The sequence below is a fragment of the Protopterus annectens genome, chromosome 14.part0 (genome assembly GCF_019279795.1).
Source record: "Protopterus annectens isolate FY-2018-M chromosome 14.part0, PAN1.0, whole genome shotgun sequence".
Lineage (NCBI taxonomy): Eukaryota > Metazoa > Chordata > Ceratodontiformes > Protopteridae > Protopterus > Protopterus annectens.
This window is the reverse complement of record NC_056748.1, coordinates 850649465-850671585: the sequence shown is the minus strand read 5'-3', so window position 1 is coordinate 850671585 and position 22121 is coordinate 850649465. Positions and strand designations below refer to the sequence as shown.

General features: G+C 37.8%; 1 protein-coding gene across 3 annotated transcripts in view; it reads left to right on the top strand.

Annotated features, from left to right (window-relative positions):
- LOC122789293 (2-hydroxyacylsphingosine 1-beta-galactosyltransferase-like) overlaps window positions 1-22121 on the top strand; it is a 381755-nt gene that overhangs the window by 226884 nt on the left and 132750 nt on the right. For all 3 annotated transcript variants that reach the window (XM_044056606.1, XM_044056608.1, XM_044056607.1), the window contains one exon: window positions 9586-9662. In XM_044056606.1, coding sequence (XP_043912541.1) covers window positions 9586-9662 — 77 coding nt within the window. The remainder of the gene's footprint in view (window positions 1-9585; window positions 9663-22121) is intronic.

The following is a 22121-nucleotide window of genomic DNA, read 5'->3' as shown; positions in this document are numbered from 1 at the left end:
CCTACATTTATGCCTAAGATTGTATCCAGTGTAGCCCTTAACCAAACAATTCATTTGCCAACTTTTTATCCAAATCCACAGAACAAGGGGGAGAAAATTCTGCGTTCTTTGGACGTACACAGACAACTGAGATTTTACTTGGACAAAACTAAAGTCTTCAGAATGACAGAACAATTACTAGTGGCATATTCCACAGCATCACAAGGAAAGGCTATCTCCAAGCAGACCATTTCAAAGTGGATAGGCCACTACATTAGTTTCTGCTACTCACACCATGGCAAACCAGTGCCTAAGGGCATTAGGCCACATTCAACCAGAGCTGCGGACACTTCTGCAGCCTTTCTCAGGGGAGTACCAACCAAAGACATTTTAGAGCTGCTACTTGGAGCTCGGTGCATACCTTTACAAAACATTACAATATGCCTCTTTACTCTAAATCCAAGGCAGGCTTTGCTACTGCAGTTCTGCAGGGCCTCACAGCCGCTCCTAATGCTGTTTAGCTCCAGCCCCCCAACCATAGCCTTGGGACTCAACCCAAATGTAATGTCTGCAACAGTGAAGCATGAAGAACATAGTACAGTTGTGTACACTTACCATAAATGTAGATGTTCGAGTGTATTCACTGTTGCAGTCCAGGTTACCCACCCGCCATCCCCCTTATTTTTGCTGGAACTTAACTTTACTTCTCTAATCTATGCAACCTAAGTGGTGTATTTGCTTATAAATGAAGGTAAATCTTATTTTGATACATGTATGTTTTATTTACATAATTTTAGCCTACCCTTTTGGCATTGGCTGCATCTTTTATACCCCTGACGACCTGACGTTGGGGAAGAGGCGACAGCAACCGATGCAGGACCCAAGACTCTGGAATTCAGACCGACTGAGGGCAACCTGCCAGCAGGATGACCCAAATGTAATGACTGCAACAGTGAATACACTCGAACATCTACATTTATGGTAAGTGTACACAACTGTACTTTTTGTATGCTCATCTGGTTGGATGACTGTGTTTGCTGAGAGAATTGTGAAAGGAGGGGTGGTAGGTGATTGCTTGCTACTGGTAAACAGCATTAACTGTATATTTTTGGAGTTCAGGATTAGTTGTGATTTACTTAGGTATGTTTAGATATCATTAAAAGCTTGTTGGGCTACTATTTAGAGGTCTGGTAAGGTATCTGCTGAGCAGATTAAAGTTGAATTGTCTGCATACTGAACTACTTTAGCATGTGTTGTGGATGAGGCTAGATCATTAGAGAAGATGGTGAAAAGAAGGGGCCCTAGTATGGATCCTTGTGGGAATCTGAGACAGGCAGTAGTAGTAAGAGTTATGATTTCCATCATACTGCTTGCTGTCTGTCAGAAAGATAGCTTAGGAACCAGGAGAGGGAAGTCTTTGATAGGTTTAATGAGGCAAGATTATTAAAGAGTTTTTGATGGAAGACTGTGTCAAACGCTTTTGACATGTCTAGGAAGATTGGTGATACTTGCTGGTTTGAATTTCTGAGTTGGTTGATGATGATAGAGAAATTAATTAGGGCTATGGTGATGCTGTGTTTCGGTTTGAAACCATGTTGGAAGGGAGAGATAAGGTTGTGAGATAGTAGGTATTGTAGTAATTGAGAGTGCACACATTTTTCCAAAATTTTGACATGGGGGAAAGGATGGCTATGGATCTGTAATTGTTTAATTCTGTTGATGTTTCTCCTTTATGTAGAGGGTTGATACAGGAAATTTTCCATAATTTTGGGACATACTGTTCTGCTATAGACCTATTTACTAGAATGGAGATAGGCAGAGTTATGGCATCAGCTGAAAGCCTGATGTACTCATTGGGGAGCTGGTCAGCTACTAAGGATGAAGGTTTAATTTTTTTTCAACATCGTTCTTATGTTGTTAGTTGGGGCAGGTTTGCGGTCAAAAGAATTGTTGTTAGTTTCCATATTAAGTGGAAGAGATGGTGGGATGGAATTGTTCCTTGTAATTAAGAAGAGAAGGATGTTTATAAAGTAGGTGTTGATGTGTGAGGCAATACTCACGCTTTGGTTATTGGTTCTGGGGTTGTGGCTTTGCTTGGGTGGAGGAGCGAGTTAATTGCCTGCCAGAACTTTTTGGGACTGGCTGGATAATAAAAAATATGGGATTTTCATGGAGTTTGGGAAATCCCTCATCACTGTTACAAGTAATGTAATTGATGGATGGATGAAGTTTGACTCACACTGATGCCACAAAAATAATGTGAGACATATATTATCTGGAGCCTAAATGCATGTCCCTGGTACCAGTTGTTTATGCAAGGGGTGATTGGTCGTAAGAGCTTAAGGAAAATGCACATTTTTGTCTTGAGTTATGACTGATAATAATCGCATGCAAATAAACTTTACACCACCAGCTGCAGAACAGGTTTACAATCACTGTTTCCTGGATTTCACCCATCTCAGTCTGAGCCCAATGCCTTCTAGTCTGACCTTACCAAAAGTAACTGAGACTCCGTCAAATTATTTTCAAATGTATGTGTGTGTGGCGGGGCTATTAATACCTGCCCAGTAACAGTACCCCGTTCCAGCATTCATGGTGAGTACACACTGCCACCTGATACCAAGATCTTTGTTACTGAACGCTTTTCTTTTAGCCAGCCAACATTAAATTAGAACAGCTGACAGTTGCACAACCTCCCTTCAACAAGAGAGGATGCCAACAGTCACAGCAGAGCTATGAAGACAACCTTCAGTAACAAAATAAGACACTGCTTACATGCTTTTATGAATGATAAAAACAGTTTACTTTAAAAAATATTTAATTATGCATACAAGACAGTATTGCAGTTACACAGAGAAAAAGAAATAATGTTATGGACTGATGATAGAAACAAACAAGTAACTGTACCTGTTATTTCTAATAACTTGTTTTGGATCACTGAAACCAGAAGATGAAAATAAAGAATGATACTAACTAGACCAACAAAGGTTCATCGCATATTTAGCAGTAGCATTAGATGACTGAGCTTATGCTGAGAGTTGAACCTCAAACATACATGGGATCAACCAGCTCTGTACAGACGCTCATCCATTAATTTCCCAACTATAGTATGTATTTTCCATGTATGTAATATAATTTATGTAGTGTACACTGGGCTAAACCTGAAAATGGTCTGCTTGGATCAGTGTCCTTCCACGGTTAAGAAATCTGTAAGTAAAATAAATCAAAAGTGTAGCAAGTCTGCAAGAAATCATTGATTTCCCTTTCCACACAAGTTAGAATTTCTCAGTCCCAAATAAAGTCCCAGGCAAACATTAAGGAAAGGAGAGCAACAGCTCTGGTTCAGTCCACTCCACAGAGGTAAGATTAATTTCAAAGACTATTAGAATGCAAAGACAGTGCCAGTGTATCACTATGCAATGCAGGATGTGAAAGAAACCGTGAGTATGGTAACAGTGTATAACTTCATACCTTTTTACATTTTTAAATCCAAGAAAACTTGCATTATGTGACATACATAGCCCATATTTCTTCTAATGTTTACTACTATAAAGCAGTTAACTTGCTTTATTTGGTGTCCTCTGCCTAGAATCTTCTGCAGTTTTGCATCTAGCCATTCATACTCCTGAGTCACGTCAGATTCCTATAGCAACCCTGTGAGCTGGCATCACAATCCAGAGTTTGCAAAGCAAGTAGGGAATGGATGTACATTGTCTGACCTTTCTTCTGTAGTGCACACACATGCCTAGGAAGAATTCTGACTCCTCAATCACCTCTTTACATGTCTTTGGTAGATGGGAGGGAGCAATAAGTACCTATAGAAAATGGCATAAAAAGAGGATATGCAGACCCCTCTTAAAAGGCACCCAGGCTGATAATTTAAATGAAGAACCTCTTGCTCTGAGTTAACATGAATACCCGCTGTGCAACCCATAGGGTTTACACACACACACACACACACACACACACACACACACACACACACACACACACACACACACACACACACACAAAATCCTAAAAATACAATGAAATCACAACTTTTATTTACAGTTAAATTATATGTGCATTTCCTGGATTTCATCTATGGAAAATGGAATTAATTTGTTTTGAAAACTATAAATCAGTGTCCCTTTCCATTGTTCTAAGACAGAAATAAAAAGTTAAATGTTCGAAAACAGCTAAGTCATAAACAGTATACAAAGAAACAGGGTGTCTTAATACATCAGAGTGATAACTGTGTTTTAAAAAAGTACAATATGGCAATTATCATTGGACCACATGAACATCAGTCCAGTAGAAAATTGACAGCTTCAAGTAACCTATGAGAAGTGGTTCTAAGAAGGCAGCCATACGTTTCAAGCTGACATCTGAAAGGAATCTTTGTTCAAGCCCAACTGGACAGTCCAGGAAAAAAAAAACAGCATCTCCAGAAATCCAGCAGCAGCCCACATACACAACTGAGTGTTCAACAGCAAAATGAAGCAAATATACAGTAAACTATAATGAACCATCCACAAGGGGCACTCAAGGCAAGTCTGCTTGTAAAGCTTACACTTCTGAGCAAGGCCCACAGTCTGCTGCAATGGCAGATTAATACAGCAATCCAGAAGTATAAATGTGAAGCACTCAGGGTCCATATGCTAAAATAATAAAGGTAAACTGTCCAAGTAGGCAGTAATTTGCTGTGATCTTTGTTCTCCAGTTTTATATTTTGTGAAATAATTTAAAAAACTGGATCCAAACACAGGGCAGGGAGGATACGGAATTAGTAATGATGACTTGAGAACACATTGGCAAGAACTTACAATACCATTTTATTTATTATTTTCTAGGTTGTATAACTATGAGGAGACGCCTCGTGATTGAAGACATGCACTTGTTAAACCTGTCTTTAAGGGAGAGGGAATTAGGGGAAACCCAGAGTCATACAGACCAATAAGTTTAATTTCATGCTGTGGAAAAATAATGGAGAAGGTTGCACTGAATAAATTATTCTCAGAAATGGAAAGGTTGGGACTTGAAACCATATATCAGAATGCATACGTTGCAAATGAGTCTATTGCAACCTGTAACATGATGTTCTATAACCATATAATAGTTATGAATGAGAAATTGTGCTGTGATGTAATTTATATAGATTTAAGTTCAGCATTTGATAGGGTAATACACCAACACTGATCAATAAATTAGAACAGATAGGTATTGATATACTCTTGATCAGATGGATAGCTGCTTGGCTTACAAACAGGACAAGGCAAGTATCATGCAGCAATTGGACAGGTGAAATTTGAAGTTACAGCCAGGGTATCCCACAGGGCTGTATCCTAGGCCCATACTTGTTTAGCTTGCATCTTTCACGTCCATCTTTTTCATCCGAGGTGTTATGCAGATTACTTGAAAATGGGTAAACTGATTGCGTGTGTTACAGATAAGGCATGTCTGCAAAAGAACTTGACAAAACTGACCATTTGGGCGCAGGAGGATAATATGCTGATAAATGCATCAAAAACTAAGCATATGATTTTTGGGAGACATAAATTGAAAGATGACTGCTTAATACAGCACATGGTGTTTGAAACTGTAGATCCATTTAAGGACCTGGGTGCATGGGTAGATCCAGCTTTTGAGTTTTTCTAATCATATCAGCCAATTGGTTAATGATAGTTATAAAACTGTAGGTTATTTAGGAAATCATAGGTTCATAGGTAGATTTAGGGCATTTATAAGCCTAGCCAGAGTGTATTTGGCTTCCGCCTCCCTATTAGATTAGCCTACTGTGCCTCTGTAAAGTAGGTCACAGAAGGTACCCTTTTAAGATTAGTTTACTGTGCCTCTGTCTAGCAGGGACACAGAAGAGATCCCAGGGGTGAATTTGCAATTTCCCATCCATGCGTCCAGATTTCGCTTGAGGGTCAGCGAGGGGCTATGTCTAACATGAATTGGGATTCTATTCCAGAGTGAGGGGAGCCTCTGGGAAATGAATCTGTCCCTCCAGCATGTCCTATTTATTTTTGTGCTGAGGTTTAGGTCCCTGGAGCGTGTAGGTCTAAGGGATTTGAAAGAATGAAGTTGCTTGTTATATTAGAGCCATACATGAGTAAGGAATAACCATATGGAAACCTTATAAGAAAGTGAGCATGAGTAAAGTTGAAAGAGTACAGTGTAAATATACCAAGGATAGCCATGTATGTGGAAATTTAAGTTATTCTGAAATACTAAAATATCTAAACTTGTACAGTGCCTCATAGAGATACTTAAGAGGAGACCTTATTCAGGTACATAGGGCATTTAGAGATGACTACCTCTGAGATTGTTTGGGATTATCAAAAAGTAGTAGGTAATCATCAGATCACCTATGTAGAAGATTCTATAGGGATGAGAAAGTGTACCAAATGGTTCGCTAAGAGAATAGTTGATGCATGGAATAGATTACCAAATTACATTAAGCAAATGCTAGTTTACATATTTGTAAGAACAGCCTGAAGACTTATAATGGGAACAACTGTTTTGATATATTGGCAGGCTAGAAGGGCATTATTTCTTGTGCTTGAAATATTTGTATGTATGTGTTCCTTAGGTTCTGCAGGTCATTTTTATCTCATGATACAGTTCTACATAACTTGCCTTGTCAACATCTCTATTTATAAAATATTAAAGTATGAATAATTTCTTTATCTTTAAACTGCACCTTCCTGTTCAGTGTGTTTCAAGCAGTAGCTGTCCTTGCCGGTTTTAACCAGATCAGAGTACAGTAAATAAATGCTCCATTGTTTACGTGCAGGTTGGCTATCGTTAAATCAGTAAGATGTAAGGCTTACAGAAACTGCTCTGTTATTTTACCTGTCACCAAGGTATCCTTATCCTAAAATATCTTTTAAAGGAGTTGATCATATCTAGTTCAGTTTAACAAATGTACTTCATGACAGTTGAAACCTCTCCATTTATTTTTATAAGCAAATTGCGAGGAGCTCTCCTCTCCTTATCTGATCCGGTTCAGCCTGTTTCTGAATGTTAGTACTAGTAATTCTGCAGTATTACATATTATTGTCTGTGTTTGTATTATTAGTGTTGATGTTGACATTTTGCATGCCAGTTAAAAGAAGGTACTATTCAACTAAAATTCAGATATTGAAAATCTTTCCGTTTGAAATGAGACATTTAGGCATATTCTTATGGGTGCATTCTTCTATGTGACAATTATGCCTTCTCTGTTATTTGCTACTTAGGGGAACAACCATGTCCAGAATATTTTTTTTTTGTTTTGATCATATTTTAATGCATGCAGTACTTTGCCATCTACATTAACATTTTCTGATGTGTTTTGCTCCTTTCCAAATGTCATGGTGGGTTGCCATAATGATATATAACTTTATTTCCTATACAAGGCTGTTGGTTCCCATGGTGCACTCTGTATCTCATGATATGACATCATATTGCTTTTTAGTTTCTTTGTGTTCTTTCTCCATAGACTAATGATGTCAGTAACCTGAATTAGTTCCTTTGTCAAATGTCTCTAGAGACAGTGTCTATAGATATTTTTAAAGACTCAATTTAATTTTTGTGAGTTCTAGCGTACTAATTACAAATGAATAGCCATTTTCTTGTTCTGTTTAGGAGCAGTGACAAATGCATTTCCTTTTGTAAATGTTCATATCTCTTGGCTACATGTGTCAGTGCCCTATCCAATTACCATATCAGCTATGTCCGTTTTCCTTTCATTTGGTTCTGTGCAGTGTGCTCATTTGTGAATAATGACAGAGTGGCAGGACTTTTTTGCCAAGAGAAGTATGATGCATCACATACTGTAAGATATGTCAAAATATATTTTTTCAAGTCTTGTATAGGGTCTATATTACCGTGTCAAAAGACCTGTTCGCTGAACACATCTTAATGGACACGGAAATATTGACTTGTCAAAAACCCGAACGGCTGAGTCAGCAAATTTTTTTCCCAGGGGAAAAATCGCTCGACCATTATCCATGGATTTGCCCTCTTCCCCACTGTAGTGTGATCTCATGGTTGGTATATTTAGTTAGAAGGGTATGGGGGGCACAGCCCCCCCCCCCCACATTGTAGGGTTTGAAAGTGTGTTTTATTCTGTATGGCAGAGAGATTTTCCCCCTGGGAAAAAAATTTGCTGACTCGGCCGTTCAGGTTTTTGACAAGTCAATATTTTCATGTTGATCAAGATGTGTTCAGCAAACATGTCTTTTGACAGATGCGCTTCTAAATCTTGAAAGCTCATAATCTTGAAATTCAAAATACTGAAGCCAAAATCTTGAAAGTTCAAAATACTGAAAACTCAAAATTCTGAATTTCATAATATTGAAAAAACAGACTACACCAACACTTAGAAATAAGAAAACATATTACTCTTTTCCAACTATTAGCAGGGGGGCAAGCACCCCCACACCCCCTGCTACTTAAATATATCAACTCCAAGATTGCACTCCACAGAAGAAAATAGCAAACATACCATTATGTGCTTCATGAGTGCCTGTTGTAACCTTAGTCATGCTCCCTTTTAATTTGCTATATCACAACATAACTCATCTTAGTGTAGTAAAGTGCGATCTTGGCGTTGATATATTTAAGTAATAGGGGTGTGGGGGTGCAGGGGGGCTTGCCCCCCTTCTGATAGTTTGAGTAAACTAATATGCTTTGTCTTTTATTTGTTTCTCTATGTACTTCTGGTGGCATATAGTAAGTGTTACTATCCTGTAGTTTTTTCAGTATTTTGAGCTTTCAGTATTTTGAACTTTCAAGATTTTGGCTTCAGTATTTTGAATTTCAAGATTATGAGCTTTCAAGATTTAGAAGCGGACCCCTTTCGACACGGTAATATAGACTCTGTGTATAAGTGTATGCAGACCTAGAGCTGTGAATGAAAATCACACAGAAAATAGTGTGAGAAAATTATTTTTGTCTATTTTTATGTGATTGCCAGAGGGTCAGATTAAAGGATAAGAAATTCAGCCCACTTGTAGCATTTGATCTTTGCATTTAACCTGATGGTTATATTAATGTTTGAGTTCTTACACACCACCATAAAGCTTGCAAAAAGAAACCCAAATATTTTGGTGTTGGAATATCTTGCTCCTTTATCGTGTTGCCTTCGTTCCTGTATCAGCCACACAGCTAAAATCACTTAAAGCTCATTTTCTTGTATATTTACTTTTTTGACATATTTGAGAAGGTATTCTGTATTTTCCGTCTCGTCTATTAATTAGCTGATATAAGGAGAAAAATCTATATTTTATATTGATTTACATTTTTAGCTTGAAGGGCTCTAATGAGAAATGTGTATGCACGCATTTATCTGCTTTTGTTATTTTGTTTGTTGGACACCATGTTCTGGATTCTCCTTTGTCTTTATTTACAAAGAATCTTACTGTGACTGGACCGAAAGGGTTCAGTATCTTTGCGATTAAGCCTTAATTTTCATTTATTTTCCAGTGAAGGAATTCTGGTCAGTGTACTCATACATGAGGGTAAGAACTGCAAATTCTCTTACTAAAAAAAAAAAAAAAAAAAATGAATGATTTTAATAAATCCAGAAATACAGCAGATGGACTAAATTCTCACTCTTGTCTTTCCACTTAGGTACTTTGGACAGAAACCAAGGAACCTTGGCAATAACACAAAAACCATGGAATGGCTGCCTCAGAATGATCTCTTAGGTAAATGGACCTTAACCAAGTAGCTTTGCGCACACATATTATGGGTTCAAAGATGGAGAGCCCACAAAAAGTCACACTGTCAGTGGTATACCTAAACCTTTGTGTTACTCTTAACACACACAAATTGTTCTTGAGTAAGACCATGCTTTGTGAATACATAAGAGTTGCTGACATCTTCATTCTAATTTAGGGGAGTAGGGACTGTCTTTGGAAAATGTTTGATTTTTTTTCTTTGTAAATTAAACATTTTTGGGTAAGACTTTTTAGTAGAACGCAAGTGCTTTCAGTTTGTGGCAACTACATATCTCTTAGAGCAGATAAGCATAGCAACGTGAACTGAGTTAATCTTAAGTGATGGACTATTTTGTGAAGAGTCTATAACCTACCCTGGGGTTATGCAGCCTTGGAAGTCATTAAATCAGGGTTTGCTCTTTGTTTGGGAGTGGGGTAACCTACCCTCATGTTACTTGAGGCTTGTAATTTAGCAGAATTAAATTTACATGTCAAAAAATGATCCATTGGTTAAGAATGACTTGATTTTTAATGGTACCATATGCATACAAAGTATGTAAGAGAGAATAAACAGGATAGCATGCAGATTACTTACATAAAGAAATAAAAACTTGGCTTATAGTTTCACAGATTGGGTAAACAAGTGCATGGTCAGTTGGCCATCAAGGAGCCTGATGCGTTTGATCCCATGTTGGAACTTGAGTCCTGTTATGGTCAGCCAAATCCTTCCTGAAGCTATAGAATGATAGGCCAAGTTTTAATAGCAAGAGAGAGTCTGTTCTGTCGGCATGCAAGTCTTTGAACTGTGAAATTGTCAGGATTTAAGGTATGGGTTGATACTAAATTTTAATGAGACATACCATCCTTTTATGCTCTTGCCAATGGGGGGGTGCAAAGGGCGTCAGTTGCTAAAGGGTCCTTAAATGTTCTGTATAACAGGCAATAGGCCCGCTGTAAGAAGGTGGAATGATACAGAGGAGAGAGAGCTGCTGTAGTAAGATGAGCTTTGAAGCCCTTTGGTTCTCTTTGTCAGGAATTTTTCTACCTTCTCCAGTTGCAGATAATGGTGCAATGACTTTGTTGCCGAACAAGCTGCAGCATTTTATAATTAGTCTGTTAAGAGCTGTATACAAAGAGTCAGTTACCTTGCTGATATGACTGTCGATCCCAGAGGAGGTCACATTTTCAATGACATGTAATTTGAGGGTAGTAGCTGCTGTATAGATATCAAATAAAACATTGTCTGCAAGGACTCTAAAGTACTTTAGTAGTATTTTGCCAGCTTTGAAGTGTTGCCTGTTTGTAGTATATAAAACTTTCTACAAATACTATAATGCTACAGTCTTTCTAAACAAAAAGGTCATTTCTTCTCAACCATTCATAAGTTCATCAAACCGGTGTTCAGATCCAAAGGTATTTAAAGAACACTGAACCAGTAGTATTACATATGACCTTAATTCCTAATCCTGTGTAATGTTAAGTGATGTTTCATGGGAGGTGATGTCAGGTTGGCAGTGCTCACAAGTTTGCTGTCATCTGCATCTCTGGTTATCGAGACAGCAAACATAGGCTTTGACATCTGAGAAGATGCCAAAGAGTGGTGACCCCAGTGCAGAGCCTTGGGGGAATCCACTGGTGATGGGTTGTTGAGGACAGGAGTCTTTCTATTCTTACCTACTGTGTACAGCCATGTGGCAACCATGTCACCAATCGTAGACTCCAAGTTTATGTAAGATATCATCATGGGATATAGTTTCAAGCTGTTTAATTAGAATGAGAGAGGTAGTATGGACAGATACTTTTTCAGTGTGTGGGGTCAGACTTTCAAAAAAAATTAGGGGTTAAGCATACATGGTCTGCCTTTGACAGATGCACATTAGGCTAGGTTGTAGAAATGTTTATTGTGGCTACCTGAATAAGTTCCATGAGGATTTTCTCCATCACCTTCTGGAGTATGCTTTTGAGACTGATCAGTTTGTAATTACTGGGGTCTTTAGAAGGGCTCCTTTGTGGATTGTGATTACAAGCACTTACTTCCATATATTGAGACATATCCATTTTTATGCGCTATTAAGAATATACATTGTGGGGAGGGGGTGTTACCAGACTATTTTTGATTGCACAAGTTAGGATTCCTGGTATCTCATCTGGGTCCCACTTTGCCAGTATTTCTCACCTCACAAGAGGGCAGAGGTTACCATTTGGATGTGATTTTTAGATGGGATTGTGCTGCAGAGACAAAGAATGTGTGTTTTTCCCTTCATGGCCTGAAAATTTTGCTCCATGTAAGAATTAAAATCCATGAATATCTGTCTTTCATTGCAGATATGTGTGGACCTGGTGGCTGTAAAATATGAACCATAAATTAGAAGGAAAATGAGCATTAATATGTTGAATTGTAAAATTTTCAGAGATCAGACAAGATGCGAGTATGAAATTTCACCAGATTATTGTTGAAAAAGGTGAAAGAAATACAAAGAATGATCTACTGAGTTTTAGCCACAGTTAAAGAGATCTGGTGACTAGGTTAAGCTGAGTCAGGACTAGAGCATTCATCTGTACCAATAACTTCAATATAGACCTGATTGAATGTACTCTGTGAAGCATATTTCTTCTGAGAACAAACTAGGAAAAAATGCAGCATGGTTTAATATGAACATCTAACAAGTTTTTGCTTTACAGTTCTGCTAGAAACAAAATCTTGAGTACTTTGATGAGACTAATTCATAAACTAAAACTCACTCAGCTAAAAAAAAAAACTAAGTCTAAAGACTATCACTAGAAGAAAGAGCCTTTATAAAGACTCTGTAAGGTAGGAGCAACAGTAACTCATTCCTAAGATTAAGTTTAGCAGGAAATCCAACTAGGAAAAGCTACAAGAAAGTCTCTTCTTTCAAAAGTACTTCATAAAAAGGCAAGGACCTCTCATATATGTATGAAAAGATACCAAAAGTTACTAACATTTGAGGTAAAAGATCATTGTGTCTGCCCTCACAAAATAATGGTCTTTGTTGCAACTCCAAAAAGATCACCACTGTTTGTTCTAAAGAGGCAAAAAAGGCTCTCTTAAGGCTGCATCTAAATGGTAGGTGGGAGAAAAACAGAAAAGAATCTGTTTAGGTCTATAGGTATGTACTAGGCCAACAACCACTAGGGCCTTTCTAAGCCTAGCCATGTATCCCAAATCTCTGACAAGTTCTGGTACCCTTGATAAGTGTAAGTAGGGGCCAGTGAGATGAACCATTTATGGGCTGCCTATGTCCATTAGAGACATAGGTGCCAAACTAGGGATGATTTTCCTGTACCCCATCCAATTGTCCAAGTTACACTTGAATTGGGTTGGGAAGAACTCTGCTTCACATAGATAAGAAACCTGTTCCAAGTAAGGGGAGTTCATCATGAAAAAAAGGGCACTGAGGAACCAGAAAAAAAAATCTAAATACCCCATCCTTTTTGAAGGAGAGTTACAAAGGGGTCTCATCTTCAACCTTGTTACTAGATCCTGCTGACTCTAGGGCCCGCAGTTTCCCTATGCAGGCAGCTTTCTGAAGCACTTTGCTTTATTAAAAAAAAGGAGACCTATATAATTTTCTTGAGTTCTGGATGTAGGGTTTAGGGGATTCAAAATGTTATATTTAAGGAACAGCTCTGATAGGAGAAGCATAATAGCTGGAATTAAGAAGCAGCTGTACTGGACAGATGTCAGAGGAAGACTATAAAGCAATGTATTATGCAGGTAAAGAGTAGCAGCCAACAGAAAAAAAAATGCAGTGTCACCTTCTCTCACAGGTGCAGCAAGGGAGTTTGGTACCCAGGATGTTACACTATTTTGCACCCCCAAATCCTGCATCCAGACCAGTCCCTTATTGAGTACACATGTAATGACCTGTTATTATCTACTGTACTGTACATTTTGAGTAATGTACTTGCGCTGTCATGAGTCCGCGGTAGTGGTGCTGCGGTAGTGTTGTCGCCTCACAGCAAGACGTTGTTCCTGTTCGATTCTCAGCTAGAGCGTCTTCTGTGTGGAGGCATGCATGAATGGGCGTGCCATCGTTGAAGGTTGTGCGTCAGGGCTGGTAACTTGGCATGTAAAAATCCACTACCAAACATTAGCGGACCGGAGTTCCGCTGTGGCGACCCCTAAGCTGAAAGAGACAACAACTTGCCCTGTCATGACATGTGGGCTGTATAGTCTGAAAAGTGATCACCTAATACGTATCCACCTCCAGTATACTTAAGAGAAAAATGATTGGTGTGCACATATTTTCTTGTGATTAACTTTTTAATTTCTTTATTGTATGTCAATAAAAAGGTATGCCGTTGCAGAAAAGGGTACTGTGACATAATGCAATAGTTTATTTTAAAAATAAGAGTCAGTGAAAGTGATCATACTGTGAATCTTGCTCTTTTGCCATAGGATTAGTCGGTTATTGCATGTAGAACTTGTATAACTTTCTCTTGGCATTTTGCATTAGCAGCTTACTTTATTGTCCCTATACCTCTCAACTGCCCAGATTTTTGCCTCATGTTCTGTTCCTCATGTACTTTGTGGCTTTCTGGCAAATCACTGAGGAATGAAGTCACTAAATAATGACAGACATTTGGGCTTTCAGACTTCATAACCTTCAGAAAATGCATGCTAGCACAAGTCCTGTTATTCTAGCAACTTTCTAGGTTTATAAGAGCAGTATTTAAAATCTGTTCCTATTTTTGGGCTTTTGCCCCCATTATTTAAGGCTTTGTCCAGCTTTCTTCAATGAAAGGTTGAACAGTACGTTTGTACTAAGGACAAACTCACATACTACAGTATAGCACTGCCCTCTAGTGTCAACTGTTCATCCAGTTCCCTTGTTTGCAGTACAAAGTTATTACGGGTGCACCAACAGGTATAAAATGCAGCATGTTGGAACAATATGTAATAAATTCTTGAACATATAGTGGTAAACGTGTAGTTATAATTTTTTAGCCTTAGGTTTAAGAGCAGTCATTTTTCTGAACATGGATATTTGATGTTAACAGTACCATAGTTAGTTTCATTACAGAATATTTCCTGGACTATATTTTCCAAAAGAATATTGGTATATAAGTGCAGTCTTACAACTTTTGTGATTATCTGCTATTGTCTAGCCTCTCTCTGCACGCAAGCAGAGTCATCTTGGCTCACAGTCATAGGCATATGGTAATTCTGTTGATTGAACTTGATGCATTTTGTAGTGTGTCCATAGTGTCCGTAATTCCTTTTCACGCAAATGCTCAACTGATAGCCACAGTTTGAACTCTCAATACTTTGTAGCTGAGATGATACAGATATGGGTCCTTACCTGATTCAGCAGTTTTTTTTCTTTTTAATTTGTTATTGCACCCTTTGCATCGTTTTATTTTTCTCTACTAAACGATTGCAATGTAGAAAGACCAGGCTGGTGGTTATATGCTTAAAACCATCCTCTTTTCTAGAGGTTTGTACATCTTGGCAGCTGCATTGTGGTCCATTGTCACTTGCTGGAGTTGCAGAAGCTACATGTCTAACAAAGATGGGTTTAATTTTAGCAGTCACGTTTTTGTTTTTTTTTTTGTTTGTAATGACAAATGTTTTCTTGATTTAAAGAGAGCTTTTGAGGCAGTCTACTGAGAAAAAAAAACTATTGTGCATTTTCACAAGACACAGTGATGTGATTCAAGAACTGTTTGTCTAACAACCTTGTACTGTTTAATTCTCATTTATTTCTCAGAAACTGCTACTGTAGCAGCTGAGTTCGTTAAGGCTCTGTACTTGGACCATTGCTTATTTTTCATTATGTGTACTTGTCTACCATGGGAACTACTGTACTTAAACATCCGTCATGCACTGATTACATGGTTTTTATTGCAGCTCACGTCCTCTATTCAATTAGCTTCTCTTCTGCAAAACGGACTTTGCCTCTGTCTGGAACTGGCTTGCATTCAACAAATTATCTGTCAATCCAAACAAATCCAGATTGATGGATTTTGGTATAATTAGGATGACAGCCAATAATGCTGCACCCAGGATAGTTGATCCTTTAGGGATTGTACTTCCATCTACTAAACAACAATGTTATTTATTTATTTATTTATTTATTTATTTATTTATTTGACATTTGTTTACTGGGAAAGTCCAGCTGGGCCACAAAGAACCCATTTTCAGTGGAGGCCCGGGGAAAAATACTCCAGATACAAAAGCATTTCAAGTAGAACAAAGTAAAATAATCAGTAGTTATATACATGAGTTTTCACTTAACAGGAACTAAATAAAATGCAGTAAAACAGTAGCACAAATGTAACAAAGAATTACCTACATAGGATAATTATAGTAAATTTTTTTTTACAACATATAGTATCTATGCCAGTTATAGAAGCCGCGGTGGTGCAGCGGTAGCGTTGTCGCCTCACAGCAAGAGGTTCTCCCGTTCAATTCTCAGCTGGAGTGCCTTCTGTGTAGAGTCTGCATGTCCTTCCTGCGGTCGAGTGGTGTTCGAAAGACATGCGTGAATGGGCATGCCTTCGTTGAAGGTTGGGCGTCGGGCTGGCACCTCGGCACCATAAAAATTGACTGTCAATCATTAGCGGACCGGAGTTCTGCTGTGGTGACCCCTAACCGGGAAAAGCCGAAAGAAGAAAAAAAAAGTATCTATGCCAGTTATGGCATAAAGAATTTATGATAGTCATAAGCAGGAAAAGAAGGAAGTAGCTTATAGTTTAGAAAAGAAAGGAGGGGAAAGTAGTTGAATGAACATATATGAAGGGAGGTGGAATAAGAGAAGGATACATTTGAAGTGGACAAGGTAAATAGAGCTAAGAGCAGGGGAGAGGAGGAGAGAGGAAAGACTAAGAGGGAAAATATAAGGCGATAAAGGAAAAACGGAGTTTATAGCTGAAGAGAAAGAAGGTGGAGGGTGTTTAAATGGCTAGAAATTAGATGGAGTTGAGCAGGAACATGTTTAAGATTTGTGTGAATGTGGTTCAGTCTTAAGGATAATGGCAGGGTGTTCCATATTTCAGCTATAGAGGAGTACAGGTTTTGTCTGAGTGATTTCATTGGACGATGTTGTTATAGATGCTGTTTGTTTTCTGAACTAAGAGATCTGCTTGGAATGTAGAAGCAGAAGATAGTATTTAAGGGTGGACAGGCCATGGGTCTGTGAATGATGTGCTGTGATTAGCTGGACAAAGGTAAGGTAAAGTGGAAGTTCAAGCCAGTTGAGTTTATGGAGGGTTACGCAGTGATGAGAGGAGTATTTTGCATTGTTGACAAACTTAGCAGATTTGTTGTAGCAAGATTCGAGCTTTGATTTTAGCCAGGTTTGTAGGTTGTTGAAAGTGAAGCTCCATATAAGATTGAGGGAAGAAGGTAGGTAGTAGTTAAGAGTGCGTTTAGTGTGAGTGTCTAGGAAGATTTTGTGACAATAGAGAGTTCCCAGATTCTGGTGAGTTTTCTTAATGTTATATATATGCAGGTTAAACTGGAAGTGTTCATCAAAAATGATTCCTAGTAGCTTTGTGTGAGAGACGTGTTCTGTTGTGGTATGGTGGTGGTCTGAGAGAACAGTAATTTTTTTTTTTATTTAGATTTTAGTGAGATTCAGAAGTAGATGATTATTAGAAAGCCAGGTCTCAATGAAAGTAAATGCAGTTTGGGTAATTTGTTGAAGATGTGACACTGAATCAGATGAACAGATGACTTGTAGAATCATCAGCATACTGTATTAGTGTACTCTGTTGGGAATCAGTATGTAGGACAGCAAAAAATCCACAAGATAGAGTCCCAAAATAGCCCAAACGAATACAAAATAGAAAATAAGCACTCTAGAAGGATGTCCCAACAGTCAACACGAGTAGAAAGGTAGTTCATTGCTCCAAAAACACGGAAACGACATACCCAGTACACAATATCAATTACATAAATGCCCAACAAACACTGCGTTTTCATCCTAAAATAGACTTCATCAGATGTATCCCACAGTTCCAAATCACAATCCTTTTATACGACACTAGTTAAAAGCTATTATTCAGTTAAAACAAGATTGCACAACCTTACCTTAAAACTATAAGAATCGAACAACCCTAAAAACATATAATTTAATATCAATATATATATATATATATATATATATATATATATATATATATATATATATATCAATAAAGAATATTGTGAAAATGAAAAACAAAACCAACAAAATCCAGGTGCCTCTACAGTAAGCCACTGAAGGTCCAAGAATAAATGCAGAAAAAAAGCAAAGGCAAGGCTCCAGTTTCTTCAACCAACACAAGCACTTTCACTAAATGCTTCTTCAGGTGTATCCACATTGTTGCTAAAACACCCATTTTATACTATCATCACAAAACTGACTTTGAAACCAGTAAATGACTCGATCAATAATGCTGCGACCTTTGCTAGAAAATTGCTCCAAATTAAGTTAAAGAAACTACAAAGAGACCGTACAGATTTTGCGCTGGGCAATGTGTTCATGTGGCCACGAGAGTCCAATACAGCCACGGAGCACACTGGCATAGCGAGAACGATTGAGACTGAGGTCTCAGCGAATCAGAGTGCGCAAGTGGAGGCAACATCTCATCCGGTGGCTGTTAATGCACAGTAAGAAGAAGAGGGGCGGATTCAAAGTGCAGAGGAAGGGAGAGAGAGCGTGTTAAACATGTCAGCAACTGGACAGCAAGAAGAAAAACTTTCTCCACAATAGTGGAAGTTCACTGTGAAGAGAATGGTAATATCTCCAGACCAGGAAGGTAGAACGTGGAGAGTACCCCCCCCCCTTTTTTTTACACACACATGGACAGTTGAATCTGACTTTTCCACTTCTGACCAGGGAAAGGTCTACAAGCAGAGGGGGCAGAGGACAGTACAGAAATCAGCAGAGAGGGAGAAGTATAACGCGAAACAAGAGGAAATATGTAGAAGAGGTGGTGAGTCCATACACAATAAAGAAAGCGTTCTTAAATGTAAAAACTTAGTAGTTAACATATCATCAAATATGTTAACACAATATGAACTTAATGCTTTGGAAAAAGGTTTATCCTTTATCCCCACAGCGGATATGGACATTACAGAGATTTTTTTGATATTAAAATGTTCACTTGTAACTTAATGCTTAAAATTATGTTTGATAATAATGAAAGTGTAGAACTTTTAACTTTAGGAAGCCCAGTCTTTTTATACCTAAACAAAATATCTTGGTTAACGCTTTTGAGAAACTTTCTTTAAAAGATGTATATAAGTTGTATTATGAAGAGAAAAGTAAACAGAATAAGAAAAAATGGCATAATATAACAAAAAAAGAGTTTGAAGGTCTGATAGACCTCCAGATGGATCCCACTATCATGATATGACCAGCTGATAAAGGTGAATAAATAGTCATTATGAGTAGAGAAGACTATGATGCAAAGATGCATGACTTATTAAAAGACGCTAAGTTCTATAAATTGATTTCTCCTTCACAAGTGAGACGAATGATAGAGAAAGTACATAGTGAACTTTAAAATTTAGAAAGTTTGGCCTTCTAAAGTATTTTTTTATACAAAATCCTCTCACTCCTAACATCCAAGGATTACCGAAGTTACATAAATGTAAGGTAAACCTCCCTATGAGACCAATCATAGCAGGAAGGGATTGGTGCATAGAATCCATTTCCATATTTTTGGATAAAAATGTTAGGAATTTATTGTGCAAGTCAGAATATATTTTAAGAGATACTGAACATTTTGTTAGAGATCTGTATGAGTTTTTCCAGGAAAGGTGAAATGACTGAACTTACTTTGTTGGTTACACTTAATGTAATTTCTCTTTTCACAGTAATTCCGAATGAGCTTGGAATCAATAGTGTCACAGAGTTACTAGAGAAAGATGGAATTTACAAGCGAGAAAAGGATACAGCTAATACAGATCTTATTGAAACTAGTGCATGTGAATAACATCTTTATGTTTAGGGACAGAATATACTGGCAGTGCAATGGTGTTGCAATGGGTACATCATGTGCCAACAGTTATGTGAATGCGGTGATGTCAGCATGGGAGGTAGAGAATGTGGAAAAGGGGTCCCTATAAACAGCACATACTGTTTTTTCGAAGGTTTGTAGAGGACCTCTTCCTGTTATGGAAGGGGTCAGTAAAACAATTATTGGATTTTGTGGAATGGATTAATAATTCAACACCATTCCTTAAATTTACATTGACTTGGTCTTGCTCTGAGGTGAATTTCCTGGATATCAGTATAGTGAGAAGAGAGGAAGGGGAATTAAGTACAAAAATGTATAGGAAAGTATGTTGTGCCAATAAATTGCTAAGGAAAGATAGTATGCAACCCAAGTATGTGTTTAGAAATGTCGCACATAACCAGTTGTATAGGGTGTCAAGGCTTAATGTTAAACAGAATGACTTTAAACAGCAAGCAGAAGCAGTAAGTACAGAGGTGGTGGAAAGGGGGTACAATAAGGATGAAGTACGTAGCAATATGATAGAGATAGAAAAATTAAGGGGTACCAGAGCAAAGCCCTATTTTTTCAGAACCTTGTGAAAACTCTGGGGCTAATAAAATATGTAATAATAGTAAGCTTGGAATGCGTGTTAGTTATTCAAGAGACGTAAGAAAATATACCAATATTATTAATACTCATTGGAATCTCTTGACCACAGATGGGCAAGTGAGTACGTTTCTGGACCCACATCCGCAGTTTACGTTTAAGAACAAAAATTGAAAAGGAGACCTTGTACACTGAGAGATCAGATAGGGCATTCTAAAGATAGAGGGACCTAAACCCTGTAAGAGATGTCAGTATTGTGAATATGTGGATGTAGGAACAGAATTTGAACATCCAGATTCTCATAATGTCTTCCATTTGAGCGTTAATGTAACTTGTAGTACCCCCCCCCAATGTGGTATATCTGGCTACGTGCCAGTCATGTAATAAATTCTGTGTTGGTAAGACCAGTAGATTGCTCAAAGATAGCATGAGAGAGCATATCTATCATATTAAAAAGAAAAGCATATTTAATGCTCTCGCAAAGCATGCGTCTGAGACAGGTGAAAGACATAGTTTTAAATTTATGGTCTTAGGCAGATGTTATGAGAATAAGAGGGGGGGTGATGTCAGAGCTAGAACTGAAGAGTTAGAGGCAAATTGGATTGTGAGGTTGAGGGCTGATTGTAGGACATTGCTTAAATGACCATGTTTCAATGAGACCCATTTTAAAAAATAGACCATTACGTAGGTGATGTTTTTAACTGTGTTATATGTATACATATTTTTCTGCATTTGCATTTGATGGTACATATTTTTAAATGTATACATTTTTTATATGTTTTTAGAAGCATTTTTCTTTAAATAGTTAAATGGTATTGTCATGTGATTTGTGATGCTAGTATAAAATGGGTGTTTTAGCAACAATGTGGATACACCTGAAGAAGCATTTAGTGAAAGTGCTTGTGTTAATAAACAGCTGTGTTGGTTGAAGAAACTGGAGCCTTGCCTTTGCTTTTTTTCTGCAATAAAGAATATTAAATACATTCCTTAAAAACATATTATAACCGACTGACTGTCAATAAAAATAATGAATGTAAAACATTTTAATGTTATGTTGTCCATATCTTGCCTTCGTTCTTGCTGTTTGGGTTCAGAGCCGACCCTCTGCTCTGACTCGGCCGTATACTATAGCTCGAGAGCTTTTACTGACTCAAGGCTAGCCCCTATCCCAGCATGCCTAGCGGTAGTTACCCAGATCTTGTTTGCTGCTTGCAGCGTTGAGATTACAGATACTGGCTCAGGCTAAGTGTTTTCCTTTATTATATATTTGAAGAACATTTCTGCTCTTATCTAACTTGTTACTTGTTCTCGTATTTCTACCTTTCCCTTTCCCGTCCGAGTGACTTGCTTTTGTTGTGGACTAACAGTTTTTCTCTCTGGCCCTTTCCTCTCTTCTAAACCCATTTAACTTAGAGAGGGTTCTTCGTTTTCCCTGCCTTCCTTAGTATCTATTAAATTTTAAGGAGTTGCCATTTAAGTTAGAGGCTCTCCTTAGGTGGGGAGTTTGCCATTTAATGAAGAGGCTCTCCCCCCTTCTCTTCTTTCCTGTCTATATATATATATAAAAAAAATAATAAAAAGGGTTTTCTGTCTGTATATGCTAGTTATCTTGTTAGTAGTGTGTTTTTCTTTGTCTAGCTTTAGATAGGGCAGTTCGACATTATCCACAAAAAACGGTGCACAATGTGCTCAAAGTAAAGCAAGTAACCAAAAATAGCACAGCGTTGCAGGTCCACAGAAAAGTTTTTTATTGTTAACACAAAAACATGAGGTTGAGCACTTTCATCAAATAAATTGACTTCATCAGAACAAGAAATAGTAAAAACATTAGAGCTTAAATACCAACCAGTTTAAATTAATTGGTTCAGTACTAACCAATACAATGCTTAA